General features: G+C 50.9%; 7 protein-coding genes across 7 annotated transcripts; 3 read left to right on the plus strand and 4 right to left on the minus strand.

Moving 5' to 3' along the window:
* Nucleotides 1-454: 454 nt before the first annotated feature.
* TrAFT101_005291 (uncharacterized protein) lies at nt 455-1,170 on the plus strand (the record flags this gene model as incomplete). The annotated part of the gene is made up of 2 exons (XM_066127430.1): nt 455-561; nt 1,101-1,170. The coding sequence occupies 2 exons, from the start codon at nt 455-457 to the stop codon at nt 1,168-1,170; spliced, it is 177 nt and encodes a 58-aa protein (XP_065983541.1).
* A 1,205-nt stretch (nt 1,171-2,375) lies between these two features.
* On the minus strand, nt 2,376-3,753 carry TrAFT101_005292 (uncharacterized protein; the record flags this gene model as incomplete). Its single annotated transcript, XM_024900881.1, has 2 exons — nt 2,376-3,502; nt 3,576-3,753. The coding sequence occupies 2 exons, from the start codon at nt 3,751-3,753 to the stop codon at nt 2,376-2,378; spliced, it is 1,305 nt and encodes a 434-aa protein (XP_024757506.1).
* Nucleotides 3,754-6,963: 3,210 nt separating this feature from the next.
* TrAFT101_005293 (uncharacterized protein) lies at nt 6,964-8,902 on the plus strand. Its single transcript, XM_024908725.2, has one exon. The coding sequence runs from the start codon at nt 7,342-7,344 to the stop codon at nt 8,557-8,559; it is 1,218 nt and encodes a 405-aa protein (XP_024757505.2). The 5' UTR covers nt 6,964-7,341; the 3' UTR covers nt 8,560-8,902.
* A 103-nt stretch (nt 8,903-9,005) lies between these two features.
* TrAFT101_005294 (uncharacterized protein) lies at nt 9,006-12,106 on the plus strand. The gene is made up of 3 exons (XM_024903706.2): nt 9,006-9,612; nt 9,680-10,189; nt 10,315-12,106. The coding sequence occupies exons 1-3, from the start codon at nt 9,577-9,579 to the stop codon at nt 11,275-11,277; spliced, it is 1,509 nt and encodes a 502-aa protein (XP_024757504.1). The 5' UTR covers nt 9,006-9,576; the 3' UTR covers nt 11,278-12,106.
* On the minus strand, nt 11,503-12,834 carry YTH1 (RNA-binding component of cleavage and polyadenylation factor). Its single transcript, XM_024900872.2, has one exon. It carries the CDS (start codon nt 12,649-12,651, stop codon nt 11,830-11,832), a length of 822 nt encoding a protein of 273 aa, XP_024757502.1. The 5' UTR covers nt 12,652-12,834; the 3' UTR covers nt 11,503-11,829.
* Nucleotides 12,835-13,466: 632 nt separating this feature from the next.
* On the minus strand, nt 13,467-14,896 carry TrAFT101_005296 (uncharacterized protein; the record flags this gene model as incomplete). Its single annotated transcript, XM_024908724.2, has 5 exons — nt 13,467-13,938; nt 14,009-14,213; nt 14,302-14,319; nt 14,378-14,447; nt 14,573-14,896. The coding sequence occupies 5 exons, from the start codon at nt 14,894-14,896 to the stop codon at nt 13,467-13,469; spliced, it is 1,089 nt and encodes a 362-aa protein (XP_024757501.1).
* A 1,920-nt stretch (nt 14,897-16,816) lies between these two features.
* On the minus strand, nt 16,817-17,119 carry TrAFT101_005297 (uncharacterized protein; the record flags this gene model as incomplete). Its single annotated transcript, XM_066127431.1, has 1 exon — nt 16,817-17,119. The coding sequence occupies one exon, from the start codon at nt 17,117-17,119 to the stop codon at nt 16,817-16,819; it is 303 nt and encodes a 100-aa protein (XP_065983542.1).
* Nucleotides 17,120-17,145: the final 26 nt, after the last annotated feature.

Consider the following 17,145-nt stretch of genomic DNA (forward strand, 5'->3'; position numbering starts at 1 on the left):
CCCAGCTCGCCTGGAGGGAGGGGCCCGAGAAACATCGCGCTGTGGCCCGGCGACATGCAAATCACTACTGCAGCTAAAATGGTCTGCTGCTTGAGGCCCTCGCGGTCTGGATGGCTCAATGGGCAAACCCGACAGCTAGGAGAAAGCGGAGAAGGCTGATCATGCTGTGTTTTCGGCCTGGGCTACATACAAGCACCAGGAGCCGGCACCAAAAAAACAAGTAATGGATGCTGGCAAGCTTGGCTGATCCTGCCGAAAACACCCCATTGATGGATCTCTATGCAGGATCCTTCCCAGCACTGCTTTTATTTTTGATGTTAGTCTTGAATTTTCCCAAAACTCCGTTTTTGTGCCATCAGCTCCTTCGCCCTTATCCATCGGGCGCAAGACTTCCGACCAAGACGTGCCCGCACTCTTCATCTCCGCAAGGGCCGTTGTAAAACAAAACGCTCCCATGGCCAGCTGGTGGTGCCTTGAGAAAGTGCCTATTCGCCGCCAAGCCCGCCCATCAGATCCAAGAAGCGACGAGGCTCGGCGAATGAGAGCGATCCAAGCAAGGGTGTAAGAGCAATACAGCTGGGTGAGACGACGACGCCTCAGGCCATTGATACACGATCCAATCGGACGGCGCGGTTCTCCAGAGCTGGGACGACCCGTTGGACGTTTTGCCTTTTTTTTTTTTTCCCTCCTTTCCTCAGCTATGTACCTTTTTTTTTTTCTTCACTAATTTTCGCTCTAGACCTCTTTATCTAGGTGTGCGTGTGTGTTTCTTTTAGCCGCACTAATATACTTATATACAAGTACTACATGACAAGCCTCACATCCCTGTCAAAAAAAAAAAAAAACTACCGCTTGCAGCGACCAGGGGTCCTCTTGATAAACGGCTAGCAAAAAAAAAAAAAAAAAAAAGATAAAAAGAGGCTTCTCGGATCCACCCGTTGTCTAGAACACAAAGCTCCAAAGCTCCAAAGCACAAAGCTGAAAAGGGAAAAAAAAAAAAAAAAAAAAAAAAAAAAAAAAAAAAAAAAAAAATTCAGGGCTCGCTGGTTTCTGGGGCTCTCGCTCAGTAGTATCTTGTTTTTCCTTACGCAAATTTATAGCTGCAAGCTCTGTCTGGTGATAGGATCCAAGGAGAAGAGAAGCAGGCAACAACAGCGCTTAATGAACTGAGACACACTTGTGATGAAATCACATAGTATTTTTCTCTTCTTTCCTTTTTGCTGTCCTGTCTCTTTCATTTTTTAACCCCTTGGATGGCCTGGACCTTGATATGTCGGAAGAGACTTGGTTTGTCTATAGCCACAGAAATCTCGCTACCCCCTCAAGTTGGATTCAATTTGCGCCAGAGCTCATTCCACATACTGCCTACTGCATGTAAAAATAGCCATACTAGCACGCCGTGCAAGTCAAGTTGTATGGCATTACTCGTACATACTAATGCTAGCACTACCACTTATATCTGACATCCAGGGATCAAGGGCTCATGTTCATATTCATATACGTGTATCGGTCGGTATCCGGAGAGCCAGCTGACCTCTTCTTGGACTCTTTGTACACCACGCGTACCCCTTTGTATTCTTTTCCGAGATGCGACAATTCACAATTCATTTCTCCGACGGCTGCTAGGCAGCATCTCAAGACTGTAGATGGGGGTACATGAGCATGCGCCTTACATGCATATTAGGTGCTAGTCGTACTGCAAGTATACCACTCAGCACCATACCTAGATAGGCACGGAGCTTGGTCCGTCCACCGAAAAGCTCAGCTGCCATCGTGTCCCCTACCGCCCAGTTCACACCTCGCACCGCCAGTACTGGGCCCTTGCTCGTCTGGTAGAATACACGCTTGTAAAGTTGCCATGTATATGGCCCGTAAACCAAATATTATACTACATGTCGGTCTGCACGAAAACAGCGGTCTTAGGCACATGCATTTCACCGGCTCTCTCGCTTCTCGTAACCGAAACGACAAAAGCTCCCACTTATACATACAGCAAATCGAATCAAAAAGAAACTCATACTCGCAAAGCTCCACTAAGGCGATCTTAACTCCAACTTCTAAATCGGCGCCTTTCCTAATGCTACCCGGCTCCAGAATAAAAATCTCAGCGCAAAAAGAAGCCCTGGTTTGATGTTTTTTTGCCGTGGAGGGCTCCTCCTCCTGCATGCATACCTACTTCGTACGGCTCGTAAGTAAAACGTCCCATGCCAACAACCAAAGTGCATCTTAGTACTTTTTATGGGTCCTCCAGAGACACGCTCCTCAGAAACTTCACCGCATCCTCTCTTGTTTCTCGCCCATGCCTCGTTTGGCTTCTTTGGGCGAGAATGTTACCTGGAAATCACTAGTCATATCGCACCATCATCCTTGCCAACCTATCGCGAATTAAACTTCATCTGCCCGCAATTCGAGCAGGTCCACCACTGCCGCTCCATCTCTGTCGCGCAATACTCGCAGCGCCAAGTTGACGGCCGAGGGGGTGCTGGGGCCGGTGCCGACGTGGAGCCCGATGCCGACGCCGATGTTGGTGGCCGCTGTGTCGTCTGTGCTATTCGTGAGGCCTCACCAGCCTTCGTCTTCTTTTTAGGGGGGCTGTTTGTTAGGTCAATGACAGCTGGCCTCGGTCCGGGTTGTCTCGGCTTCACTGGTACGTTCAATGCCCTCTCACTGCGCTCTTCTCCACAGGCATCACAGCACAGGAAGTTCTGCGGGTTGTGCAAAGTGCATACCGAACATATCCAGAACTGTTCTTCGTCTGGTCGAGGGGGTGCCCGTCTCTTAATGTAATCACTGCTCGTGCTGCCTGTTCCTGCATTTAAGATACTGCCGTCAAAAACAGAGGCGTTCCCGCTTCCTTTCATAACTTTTTCCGCTGGCGATGGGGTTACATATGAGCCACCCGAACTGGCCATCTCGTCTTCCTGAGCTAGCTCCCACAGCGCTTGCGAGATAGCAAGCTCATTAGCCTCGTCCTCTTCGGCCTGTGTCCGAAATCCATTCTTTGACGCCGTATCTGCAATATCATGTATCTCATTCTCGCTGAGTTTCTCAGTGGCACAGCCTTCAAGGGCTTTGTTGCGTCTCTCGGCCGCTGCCGCTGCCGCTTGACGTAGGTTCCTGCCTGGCCTTGGCGGTCGTGATATGTCTCCTCCGCCAAGTCGCCGCCCTGACCCCTGAGTCAATTGCTGGTGAGCTTTTCGCTTTTCAGCGGCGGCACGGGCAAGCCGTTGCACTTCATGTAGCGGTAACATCTGGCTCCCGCCCAGCCGATGGCCCTTAGACAAGAATCCTTCGCCTGTATAGCCTTTGTAGAGAAGGCCTTGCCATTCATCACGCAGCTGATCCCAGAGGGCGTGAAACTTGGCATCATGAGGCCCGTGTACAATGTGGCATAGTTCATGCAGCATAGTGTCAACAACATCCTCTGTACGGAGAAACTGGTTCTGATCCGGTGCATGACGTAGTCGCAAGCATATTTTCTGTCCGTGATTGACATTCAGCCCTATTCACAATGGGTTAAACACAAGCCCAGATAGCCAAGCCAGAAGCAAATCCTTCTGCAGTTGTATGCTCACCTAGTAAGTTCTGTTGTGATGGATAGAATTCGGCAAGCTCTCCAACTTTCCATCCTCGACTGCGCATAATAGGCTTCACCAGAGAAGCCACTTTCTTCAAGGTGGTCAACGCCTCATCTGCGCGCCGAAACTGCGCCAGATGAGAGTAGGATAAAACCAAGGGATCATGTTCCGGCATGTTGGCTACACCAGTGCGATTAATGATGAGTTTGCCCTGTAGTCCGTAACAGTATCTTGTTCCGTCTATGTTCTAAATCGAAGGAAGCTGCAGGCTAACACGAGAGAAAGAAAAGAATCCAAAGAACCATTTCTACATGGATTTAAGTCATCAAAGACGCTTCTAGACATTCGCCACGCCAGAAAGAGATGCCTTGAATGGCCACATCCCTTTTTGTAATCGAGCGCTTCTATTGCCCGATGGCAAGAGTGCGATGCTTGGAAGTCGATGGTCCATGTCATCACGAGATGGCACGGCGTGAAGTCTACGCGGCCTGTGATGACTAAGCGCCATATGTGACAATGAACAGTACTACTATCAACCACGGCTGGGAATATCAGTTGGTAAAGTCATCTGCTGAGCAGTGATTGGGCCGGTGGATTCTAATTTGAAGAGAAATTTTCTTTAATCTTAATCAGGTATTGAGCATTTCTGGTTGCAGTGTAAGGTGATAGAAGAGATGGCTTATAAATTCATAAACGCTTATAGAACACTCGGGTGGCTTCTGGAATGCATAGAAGCTATGCGTACCCGCCCGGAACAAATCCTACAATCGTGAGAAACGAACCATTCCAAGTATATTGGGATCCTGTAACGATTCTCAATTATTCAAATAGCTTTTCCTGAAGTGCTAACCACTGAGTACTCGCAGGCACGTATACATTTGCTCTCACTTAATTGCTTTCTAGCCGTATATTCCCACTCTAAATCCATTTGGCATAGAATACGTGCAAAAAAGATTCATGAACGAATGCTCCAGAAGTGCCTAGATCATTCTTTATCATTAGCCGCTATCCGTATCCCCTACAAACATGGCAGAAAAGGCTCGCTTACAGGCTTATCGTTTAGGTTACTTCGTCTACGCCTGTCACATATCAAATTAACAGTATCATATAAAGGAACATATCGATACAATAAGGTACGTACAATGATTATATATGTATATGATTGGTTAAAATTCTGTCATACTGAGGACTGTAATGAGCTGAGATGAATCCCTGGGCAAGCCACCCTTGTCCCGAAAGGCGTGGGCCACGGAGCTGAGCTGCTCGGTCCAAGGGTCTAGGATATTCGGCCTGCAAGCTGTCACATTGGCATGCCGCAGGTGAAGCATCTAGATAGATGATTGGCTTTTTGTAGATGTTGCTCTCACCGTGCATATGTACATGTATGCTTAGCGTAGCAGCAGCAGCCTGAGTCGGAGACGCCGAGCGAGCAAGTTAACGCCGTTGGCCCATCCATATCCTGCGCTGCGGTCAAAGAGACTAACCAATTTGCGAGACATGACATTGCATGTAAGATGAGGACTTGTACCTCATATCTGAACGTAAGAGGGAGCGTAGCGCCGAATAGTCCTAAAAGTATGACTAGCTGCTTGAATACATATATGCTACCAGCATACGTTGCCTTCCTATTCAGTCGCCATGGTCTCCATGGCAAGGATGTATTAGTATGCTGATGATTATTCCAGACACATACAATGAGCCTGAGGGTATAATTCCATGACAATACAGACGTGCGATTCGCTTGTTATACGCATAGTAATGCATACGGATACCTTGAAGCAATTCACCAGACTGCTCTCCGCCAATAGGCCATTTTGAAAAAAACGATATTCCATAAGCCGCGAAAGGTCATTTAATCTCTATAAGTTTACAACATACCATTACATGTATCCCAACATATCTTATACTCCCCTTAGAGCCGCCAACATCTTATCTTCCTTCAGCCGACCCCAGTGATCTGGACAGTTCATGCATGTGGTCAGCGTTATACCGCTTGTAAGCGCCAACCATGGGCACTCCCACTCACATAGTCCCATTTCAAAAGCGCTTGATAAATAACATACTCTCTGCCAATATAAACCGCAGCCATTACTCCAGCAGAGTGCATATGTAGTTGGTACCTACATACGCGCTTGCTATTAGCAGCGGTTTAACACCCAATAATATGCCCCGAAATTTCTATTGGGGTTTCTCGCCAGAATTAAAAGATAAATATCTACCACTGAGTAAATGTTAGAGATAGGGCCCAGTCGGGCTACACACTTACAAGAGCTAGAATTCGGCACAGCACTTTCAGGTATTGGACGCTCCCCCCTTGAATGAAGGAAATTACTACATCTATTCAACATCTCAGTTTAATTATCGAGCAGCCTAGCCGTGGCCTAACGAGGCAGTCAGTCCACGTATATAAATATTCAATATTCAACTACTAGATGATACTAAAGCAGGAGAAGCAGTATTGGTATAATCCCGCCACTCGAACCATGGTCTCTCATATGCCTCCCACCTAGCGGTTAGCTGCCAATACTGATATATATCTGTTATATGCCAGCCATACAAAAGTCTTCACTAGATGGGATATCTATTTTGCCCAGCTATGATGTAGTTGTGTCATAGTATGTATAACCATATCCAGGCAACGTCGAGTTAAGCTCCTACGTGAAGACTTTCTCACCTCGCAGCTGGTTTCTCTATCTACCATACCTAGAGGCACAGCTCACGCTCACTTTCACAAACTCAATTCTAACTTTTACAGGCTCCAGTCTTGTTGAGCAAAATGGATAAATGTATCTGTAGAGTTTGGTGGCTTCGTACACTATTACTTGGATGCCTCGTATTACGAAGATATTACGGTAGTCGCGATCTTTTTTTTCTGTATTCCGTACTTGGTATCAATAGAGACAAGGGCAAGATCGTAGCTCCAAAGCTAGCTTGAGATCGACCACAGATTTGCCTAGTCTGGTCGCTTGTTCCGTTCTCGTCCCGCCTCGATTCGCACAGAACTGCGCTACAGATTGCTCCAGCCACGCTGTTCCTGGCCAGATCCAGCTTTGTCCCTGCAAATCAATGCAGCAAACGTTTCACCATCTGGAAAAAAACAACGGCGATAGAGACAGAACGACAGTCACTACAGTCACCTGTTGTGAGAGAAAACGGTGGCAAGCGGGTCTAGCATGGTCGGACGCTATCTACAAACTATCAATCACTGTTCGCGAGCCTCTAAGCTCAGCACTATTGGCTTGGACGCAGCTTTTATACTACTAGTATTATAGATCCTCGGAGCTCGTCTAGAAATCGGGGCGGACTTGCCGCCCACGGACCCAGTTCTAGGCTAATCAGCAGCAAGCGACTGGAGTCTCCAGACCAACTGCGACGCTGTCTTATCATCCGAGAAAGGCAGGGAATGGCAGGGGCTGAGGCTCAACTGCCAGCGTGCATAGGCGCTTGTGCTGGCGGTCTCATATATTGGATGGCCACGCAGCGCTACCGGTGGCGATGGTGTCTTTTCCCTTCTGTCTTGTGATGGTCTCGAACTTTACCTCTCTTCAAGCGCCCGCCATTCCACGGAAAGTCTGGGTCTGGAACCCAAGACACCGCGTTACATTCATTTGTTGAGCAGCTTTACGGTGGGTATATGTTGCTGGCTGATGCTGGTCATCAGGTATAATAAGGCTATACAACTTTGCGTATCTTCTCGTCGTTCTTTTCGGTGTCGTTGCGGCCTGCCTTTTGTCTATCATTTATTAGACTTCAACGATTAACGATGCATTTTATTCAAATTCTCGCGGCCAGCTTGGCTGCTTCCGTTTCGTACGCTCTCCCTATTCAAGAGGGCGAAAAGAAAGTTTTCGTCATGTCTCGAAAACCCGCCGTTCAGTACAGACCTCAGGCCAAGAGGGCAACTCTCGTGGCCAATGTCACGGATCCCAGCGTCAGCCGCGATTCATGCGGCTCAGTCAGTATGGGCGGCCGCACTTTTTGGACTTGTCGAGACACAGCTGTCCGGATCCCTGGTACTGACCAGTTCGGATGGGTGTTTACCAACACTGTCGGTTGGACTGATCATCACTCAGATGGATCTCCAGCAATTCAGGCCGGAGGACCAGTCGGGGCTGGATCAAACGGAACCAATAATATTCTGTTGATGAAGGGCCCGCAGCCATCTCTTCCTACCTTTTATCCTTTGGGCTCCAACGAGTGCCCAAGCTCTGGAGTCTGCGCTGATGGCAAATCCAGATGGACAAGCTGGCCGGACTCACCACCAATGGTCTCGAATACAGCCCAAGATGGGACCGTTACGGCATATACCTGGATATCCAACAATCACATTACCAGCAGTGGATTCCAGGTTTTGACAACTCAGCCCTCAGTTACCCTTCACAAGATGACTTATAAGCCCAACGCCGACGTTAACGTTGTGCCGACTGTGAAGCCTGTGGATACCAGCTTCTGGAAAGCGAATGAGATTGCCTATGGAACCTATGGCAACGTTGTCAACGGCGGGTATGCCTACCTCTATGGACTGCTGTATCCGAGCGGAGTTGCTCTGGCAAGGGTTCCGGTCAACAGCATCGAAGACAAGACCAAATACCAATACTATGTGAGCGGCAAGTGGACCAGCACCAAGCCTGCCATCACCAACCCGGCTGCCGCAGTCCCCAATGCCGGGACGACAGGCCAGGGAACCTTTTACTACTGCAACAAGGCCCAGTCGTACATCTGGATCGGCCAGAACAACCCAAGCGTTTGGGCAGACTTTTATATCTCGACGGCTCCAAGCCCAGAGGGCCCCTGGATCACCCCCTACCTGCTCTACTCTGGACCCAACGGAGACGCAGAGTTGCCCTCGTACAGCCTGCAAGCGCATCACCACTTGCTGCGCAAGACTGACGACGGCATCTATCTGACGTGGACGCAGTACTTCAAACCCAGCACGTATAACGCATATGTCACCCCGCTTGTATACGTTTCGTTTGTCTAGGATTGGCGTAGGCTGCAGATAGACGCATGCATTGCCTGTGCGTCTTCGTACATAGATACCCCATTGTGTTTGAATGCGAGCAAGTCAAGAATGCCGGATGCGGATGGATACATAATACTGTACATATAGACCAGGGCTTTGGGAGTTTTGAACGCTGGTTATTGGCGTCAATGTCTTTTGTTTCTCGATATGGGAGGTGGAGGCGCTGGGATTCATAAAAAGCAGCTGTTGGATCAAATGAAATGAACATGGCATGGTTTCATCTTGCCCCTTTCATGCAAACCACCACCACACAAATCGACCCATTGCCTCCATGATCAACATCAATGCCTGCAAATGAACCAGCTCATGCTGCGGTCCATGCAGGCGTGACTTGGTTCGAGTGAGCGAGCAATCGCTTGCCTTAAACCGGGGCTGCCCGGAAGAGGTCGCCAGTTGAGCGGTGAGCTGCAGGCCCTGTTTTGCCCACATGTGACACGTGTGAGCTGCTCCAATCTGCCCGAACCCAATTCCCCTCACTTGGGACGGCAGAGGTCATGCATAAAGGCCTTATAATTGCTGCAATTGATATCCGTGCCATGCTTATAAGCAATAGCAAATAATTAATCCTCCGGAAGCAATGCCTCGGGAGTCATAGCCAGCAGCCCTCCTGTTTTCTTTTCGCTTTTCACTCCCCATACCATACCGGGTGCCGTCCGCTAGCCCTAGAGCGAGGAGCTGGCTCTGGGCTTATTCGTCTAGCCGTGCAGCCGCCACCAATCACAGGATCCCCTCCGTATCTATAGCGCCTTATAGCGCTCTGCCCTCCCTCCATCCCACTACCAAAGCCGCCTCCGGGACCCATACGCCGGGACCAGCTGGCCGTCTCCACACCTCTGCGAAAGCGTCTGCTCTGAATACCGTCATCAGGTTCAGAGCCCAACTAGGCTTTTCTTCTTCTCTTCTTCTTCCTCTGCTCCTCTTCCCTCCTCCTCCTCCGCATCCCTTCTTCTCCACGCTTCAAGCTAGAGCCCCATCATGTCGTCCGACAACAACCAGCAGGTTATGGACGTGGTAAGACCGCCATCAGCTCGCTCGCCGACATATAGCCGCGGCTGCTAACCTCAAAATTTGCCTCTAGCTCTCCAACATCTCGGGCCACTTTCGTCGAGTCACCGACAATGCCGCCGAGTTCATCGACAAAGGCGTCGACAAGGCCTCAGAGGCCGTCCGCGAGAGGCTGGCGACGGTGGAGTGGCTCCCTGATATTGTGAAACCGCTTCCCCCACCCAAGCCAGAGGTCATCGTCGTGCCCCTGTCAAGCATCGAGAAGCTGCAGAACTGGTTCTCAAGGAACAAGTACCTGATCGGAGCTGCGGTCGTCATCACCAGCGCCGTCGCCTACAAGGGCTACCAGCAGAACAAATACGTGCGAAAGGTGCGAAGGGCCAAGCGAAGCAAGAATGGCGGCCGCAGCGAGGTCATTGTTATCGCGGGGTCGCCTCGACTGCCGCTGACCAAGACTTTGGCTCTGGACATGGAGAGACGCGGGTTCATCGTCTTCATCGTCTGCAATGCTACTGAAGATGAGGCCGCCGTCAAGTCCTTTTCTCGCCCGGATATCATGCCTCTCACCATTGATACCACCAACGTGAGTGTTTTTTTTTTTTTTTTTTTTTTTTTTTTTTTGCCCCTTCCCCCTACATGACTTATTATACGGCCCAAGACGCTGTATAAGTCTCAAAAATGAAAGACAAGCTTGCTGACAGCTACCAGCCTCCCAATGCCGGGCTCGCTATTGAGCGCTTCGCCCACTTCCTTACATCTCCCAGAGCTCCAGGCCCCAACATCAAACCAAACCAGCTGACGCTCAAATCCGTCTTCCTGATTCCCAGCCTTCACTACCAGACCTCCCCCATCGCCACCATCCCTCCATCAGCCTTTGCCGACCTCTTCAACACCCACCTGCTGCAGCCTATCCTCACCATCCAGACATTCCTGCCACTGCTCACATCAAGGCTCGGCCCCATTGGCGAGAAATGGGTTCCTCCCAAGGTCCTGGTCTTCACTCCCTCCATCATCTCCTCCATCAACCCGCCCTTCCACGCTCCCGAGGCCACCGTCTGCTCCGCTCTGTCAGCCTTTACCGAGGTCTTGACGGCTGAACTGCGACCACTCGATATCCCCGTGACCCACATGCAACTCGGCACCTTCGACTTCTCTGGCTTCGTGCCTATCCGCACCGGCTCGCCAACCCAGGGCCTGGTGACCAGCGCAGGAAACCCCGAGGACACCCTGATCTGGCCCGATGGTGCTAGACACGTCTACGGGCGCAACTTTGTTGCTCAGACCGCATCTGCCATCTCTGGAGCCCGCATCCGCGGCTTGAAGGGCAGCTCTCTCCGACATCTCCATGCTACCGTTTTCGACGTCATCGATGGCTCTGTCAAGTCTGACACCGTCCGCATCGGTCTCGGCGCCAGCATCTATGGGTTTGTTGGCCGATGGGCCCCCCGAAGCATCGTCTCATGGATGATGGGCATCCGCAAGGTCGATGAACTGTCCACCTGGAAGACCAGCTCATACGAGGGCTCCGAGGATGGCAGTGACGACGAGGGTGCCGAGGGATCCATCTCCGAGTCCAAGGAGTTCATTGCCGTCCAGTCTGAGGGCAACGTCTGGAATTCTGGAGAGACTGCCAAGTGGGAGGAACCCGCTCCTGAGGCTGTCGCTCCTTGAAGGGTTTTAAACCAAAGAAATGGAAAAAGAAACAAAAAAGCAACAGGAAAAAAAAGATAAAAAATGAAAAGAGGGACAATCATTTTCTTTTCTTTTCTTTTGGATTTTCACGACTCACACAGCCTGCCGGAACAGCATGGCCAACAGTTGGCACTATGGGTATATATATGTTGAAAGCCCGTATTTAACGATTGGATGTTTTATGTATACATGGAAAGGAACCCACTCTCATATTCATTTACGGTACATAGATACGCTCACGACTTTACTAAATTTGATCACTCCTTCAATGACTCATTCATACTGTTATCATATTGTGTCTCTCTTTTTTTTTTTTTTTTTATTTCTATACCTAGAGACTGTGTGTTAATTTCCTATATAACGCTCAATGCGAACCAAGCATTTCCCTCCCATATAGCCTCCGTCCCAGTAGGGTATCATTAATGGCTCGAAAAGTAAAAAAAAGTAATGAGTAATCGTAACAACCATGAGTCTTGAGTCGGTCTGTTCTCCTCCATGATTTCTTCCGCGTCATGATCCCATTCAGCATCCTCAATGTCCCCTACCCCTATACCTCCCCCGTCCACCCCCTCCGCCTCTCCATCTCCCACCTCCTCCACGCCCATGTCTCCCATGCCCACGATCCTCCCGATCTCCCCTGCCCTCTCGAAACCGATCCCCATCATCGTCTCCCCCAAACAGCTGCCGCATATCCGGCTTGATCTCATCCTCCGTCTTCTCCGCGCTCTTGGCAACAGGTTTCTCCAGATCCTTGGACCACTTCGGATGCGCGCCCGTCTTGCACTCCGGCCCATCGGGACAGAACCCCGCGAGATAGTACACGCACAGCTTCCTCCGCACGTGCTTCTTCGCGCACAGCGGGCCCAGCGGACAGAAGCCCATGTCGTAGTGCGGGCACGGCGGCAGCTTCGACAGCGGGTCGACGTGCAGGTACAGGCACTCCTCGCCGTTGGAGCAGTAGCCGTTGCGCATGAAGAAGTTGCACTCGGGCATCTTGCGCAGGTTGTACTCGTGCAGAAACTCGCACTGCTCGCCCTTCTTGCACAGGCCTCGCAGCCAGTGCTTGCACACCAGCGAATTGAGCCCGCCGGACGGGTGCTGCTGTTGCTGCTGCTGCTGCTGCGAGCTGTCCTTGGAGCGGCCGTCCAAGACGTGTCGCTCGGAGCATCGCGTGCCGTTGGGGCAGCTGCCTGCCTGGAAGGCTTTACATATCGGCCGATCGGGAGAGAGGCCGACCTGGTACGTCTGGCGGAGGAATGGTGAGAAGCGGAAGCTGTAGGAATGCGCGGCGTGGTTGAGGATGGTAGCGACGGGGTCTCTGGACGAGGACGAGGTGGCCGTTGTTGTGGCCATTGTGGTGGTTTTGTCTGTCGTGGCTTGACTTGGGCAGAAACGCCCCGGATGAGGAGTCCGCAGTTAAATAGAGGGATCTCGACAAAGTTGGCACGGACAAGCAATATCCCAAGGTCGAATTCACCTGTGTAGTGGTAGGTAGTGATTGTGCAGGGATGATGAGAGGCGAAAAGCTGGAGCTCCCGGGCCAGCAATTGGATCAGAAAGCTACAGCCACTCGCTAGCGCGGATGTGTCAGCCACATCTCTATCCATGAGTAATCTGCGATCTCCGTGGTAAGGCGTAGCAAGAAGATCTCTCAAAGCTTGCCCTAGCCAATAATGACAGGATAGTTTAGCACTAAAGCTATTTGTACATATAACGTTGACCGTATTAGCGTTGGTTTTAGTACAGCTCATTGTCCAGCGAGCGAATCAGCAAAGGTGAGACACAAGGCTGTGCGAAATGAAGTCTTATAAACGGCATTGCAGTGCCAAGGGTATTACTATATAGTATATATATATCAAAGATATGCAATGTAGACCAGAAGAAAGGGACAAGTCCACCCCCTATAAAGTAAAATTCGAACGCAGACTCGAAAAAGCTTTTTGATGCCAGCAATAAGCCATATACACAATCTCTAATAGAAAATCCCGTAACAACTCCGTGCAAGTAAAGTAAATAAGATAAAACAGGTCAATCACTTTCATAGTGCCAGTCAAGGGCGTAAGCCCTGTTAAAGATTGAGTTTCCCATCCGAGAAGGAAAAAGTCCAGTGTTCAAAGTCATAGCAAACACCGTAGAAGGAAAGCAGAGGCAAAGTACGCCGATGCAGCTCAGTAGAGGGACTCGGCATAGTGGCCTTCTCTCTTTTGCGCGTAGCAGACACAGCAGTTGATGTAGCGATGAATAGAGGTGTCATCCAGGCTTTCTCGCGCTGCTTCCAGCATAGCCACTCGCTGTGCAGGGGAGAGGTTGAGGGCTGCCAGGGGTTTCGCTGCCATAGCTCCAAGAGAGTCGTGAATGGTCGTTTTCATAAAGACGCCTAGAGCCCGCAGTGTCTTGTCGCGCGGCCAGGTCGATATCGGCACCTTTTTTGTGATGCAGTGGACGTTTGTGAATCCAGCTTCTCCAAGAATCTGCTCGAGCTCATTTATGGTAAGGATATTGATGCCGTAAACTCGCAAGCCATTCTTCATCGTCTCGATGAACATTCGAAGGGGGTCGTCTTCTTTCATAGATCCATCGTCGCATCGGATTTCAAAGATGAGTTCATGGAATTCCACCCAGCCACCGTTCTTGACATGTCTATCGTCCACTAATTAGTTACTTTTCCATGGTCGGAAAGATTTGTACATCGGCAACAGCGGGTACGAACGGATATATCTTGGTAAGAAGGCCCTGAAGGTTTCGAAAAACATGAGTCATTTGTCGGAAGTGTACAAGATCGAAATCTGATCCGTGGAGCCATTCGGGCTCCTCGCTATCTTCGATAAACATGCGCACGTTGATAGGCACCCATGATGGTTGTATTGGTGAAAGGTCAGTGCCAATGACACTTGCACTTGGATGCTGATCAGCGACTACCAAGGGGACATGAGTTAGTTATGCGCCTAGGATATTAAGTCGTTGCGCCGGTATGCACGCGGATATACCAGAGTATTGCCTTACCATCTATGGGCCAAATTCCTGTTCGTTGGCCTGTTAGCATGCGAGCATTTTATAGAGCTTCACAGAAGTGACTTACCAATGCCAGTTCCGATGTCAATGATTTTCTGGGGGTGGTCGCCAATGTTGGCATAGAACAAATGTCCGCCCTGCAGCCCAAATTATCCTTCTAAGCATTTGATAACCCAAGTAGGTAGTTGATGCTTGGCAACGCCGAATGAGGCTGAAGGCATCCTGTGCCATACGCCGGCGCGCGAAGCAAAACAGGACATACCATTAGCTGGAGAAATAGGGCGTGGACTGTCTCCTCTCTGTGACGCTCAACCTCATCGTTAGGCATGGGATAGATGCCTCTGCGAAAGCCATGATAGCGCCGGCCGTAGGCGATCTCGTCTTCGTATACACTCGGGGGCACGGAGGTGGATGGCCCTGATGAAACCTCCCAGCCGCTCTCGAAGTCGCTGGTGGCGTCGTCGATGCCCGCAAAATCGATGTCTTCATCCGCATTCTCGAGCTCTGTCCGCGTCGTGACGCTCGTCGCATCCGTCACCGACGCTGTTGACACCAGCGAAAACGTGGTGTCATCGTCGTCATACATGGTGCCCTAGAAAGCGTGTGGGTAAATGAGTTGGGTTGGACTTGATTGCAGACGGAGCCATGACCCTTTGTTTGCCTTAAGAGAGAGACGGTTAGGACCGAAGTGGAACCTGAAGCTCCACCGTTGAAGAAAGACTCCTGCTAGCCGTAAGTCCCTTTTAACGCTTCCCTGCCAGGCACTAGCAGGCATATTCCGTGAAGATGAGGGGGTCCCCTAATTAGCCTCTCATCTCTGCGTCCTCCGCCGTTGCACAGAAGCTTCTTTGACACGCAACTACCGAGGAAGAAAGGAAGGGTCAGCCGCAGCCACGGCTTGGCAGCTCGGTTTAATATAAGTGAGCAGTAACCTGCATCAACCCGAGAGAGTTTTTTTCCTTCTGTCTTCTCTTTTTCCCGCCGTGGCGCTTAATCCTCAACGGTTAAGCACTAGTCTCAGGCGGTTAAGCTTTTGGCATCTAGGTGCGCAGCCAGTCCCTGGTATAACACGGCTCGCCCGTCAGTTTGGCCAGGCCTATTGCTAATTTCGCAGCCGGTGGATAGTCCAGAAGCACAGCAGATGTGGCTGCGGTGCCCCTGCTCTCTGAGCCATTGTAGTCCGATAGTAGAAATATGGTGTAAGAGATGTGAGAGATGGTTCCCAGACAATGCTTCCGCCGATAATGCACGCGCCTGATACTGGCGCGCACAAGCAAAGAACAGGCAGCCGCCGGACGAGCCCGCGGCACAGGACAGACGAACAGGGTTCGGAAGTGGTAGCACGAGTACTGTATTGGGCCTGCGGGCGCGCAGACGGCGTGCAGATGATGTGTAGTACGGAGAGGTTGGTGGTTCGCTTACACGCACAAGTATGTCGCCGTCTTACTGTAATATGTTGCGGCGTGGATATCATCAACATGGATATTATAGTATCGTGGGATATAGGCACGGAGCGATATGGCCTGCTCGAGTCCTTGTCAGTGGATTTCGCCAGAAGGAAGAAGTCGCACCAGCCCAGCTCTGTGCAGTCCGGCGCAACCACCTAGACGGCATCGATGCAGCCTCGGCGATGGGAACAGCAAATGGTAACGCAAAACGCCCCATATACTGTAAGTGAGGTAGCACTGGGTAGTGGTAATTCCTGTCACCAGATAATCATCGAGCACCCACGCGATAACTTTGATACCCGCGATGCAACACACCCGATGCCTGTCCTATTTCGGGCTTCGAAGAAGGGCTAAAAGCACCCCGGCAGCATCCGAGATCCTCCCCGAGCGGCACGCACCATAGTCTGCAGCTACACAAGCGGGGAATGTTGAAGAATATGGATAGCACTCGTGCTCGCGCTCTGTCTCCATACTCGGAGGACCAGTAACAACACGAGGGCAGGCAAGTGGTGTGCCCCAAATGTGCCGCTTTTGGCCTGTCTCGCGCCTCAGTTGTGCTCCTATCGCAGCTGCCGAAAACGTGGTGATGCAGCAAATCATCCAGAACCTTTGTGCCCACTTAGGGGGGCTGTGCCACTGATCCAAGCGGGTAGATTGCAAATGCTAGTAGCAGCAGAAGTCCGGCACTCGATCCCTGCAGGGTGCAATTGGACGCAACAAGACCATCACTTCAGGTCAAGATAAGTACTAAAGCATGCAGTGGAGGATCATTGCACATATCTCCATAGAGCAGTGCTCCGTGCGTCTTCCATACAGGAGACCCTAGGTGTACACGTGAATACCTTAGGCTTGGCCTGTTAGGAGCCGCTGTTGGGTATCAAGTTGTATTAGTACTAGGTAGTTCAGCTGGAAAACAACCCTGGAGATGATTACCAGCCGCAGGTGGCGTGTTCTCACTCGCAGAGTTGCGTATAATCGTAGCGTCCAAGCATAGCATGCTTCCAAGCTACCGGCTGGTGGCGGCAGCAGCGCAATACCTATCCTGGGTAACTGAGCAATCACGAGTATAAGCAAGCAGGGAGCAGCAGAGCACTCTTACCTGCCTTTACCGGCAGCCTTGAATGCGTTGCTCTTATAGGCCACAAGATGGAGGAAGGATGGAGAGGAGGAGGGAGGGCAGGATGGAGGGCAGGATGGATGGAGGGGAGCAGTAGGCTCGGCTCTTCCTTCCCAAGTGGTGACATCGAAACGTGGCAGCCACAACTGGTGCCTGTGCCTACCCAGTCACGACACAGCGACGCCTGGATCAAATATTCTGTGTGCCCACCAAGCAGCAAGGATTGCAACCTGCGCTCAAGCATCCCCCCGCCATGCCCTAGTGGTGGTG

This window comes from Trichoderma asperellum, chromosome 3, assembly GCF_020647865.1.
Source record: "Trichoderma asperellum chromosome 3, complete sequence".
In the NCBI taxonomy this organism is placed as follows: domain Eukaryota; kingdom Fungi; phylum Ascomycota; class Sordariomycetes; order Hypocreales; family Hypocreaceae; genus Trichoderma; species Trichoderma asperellum.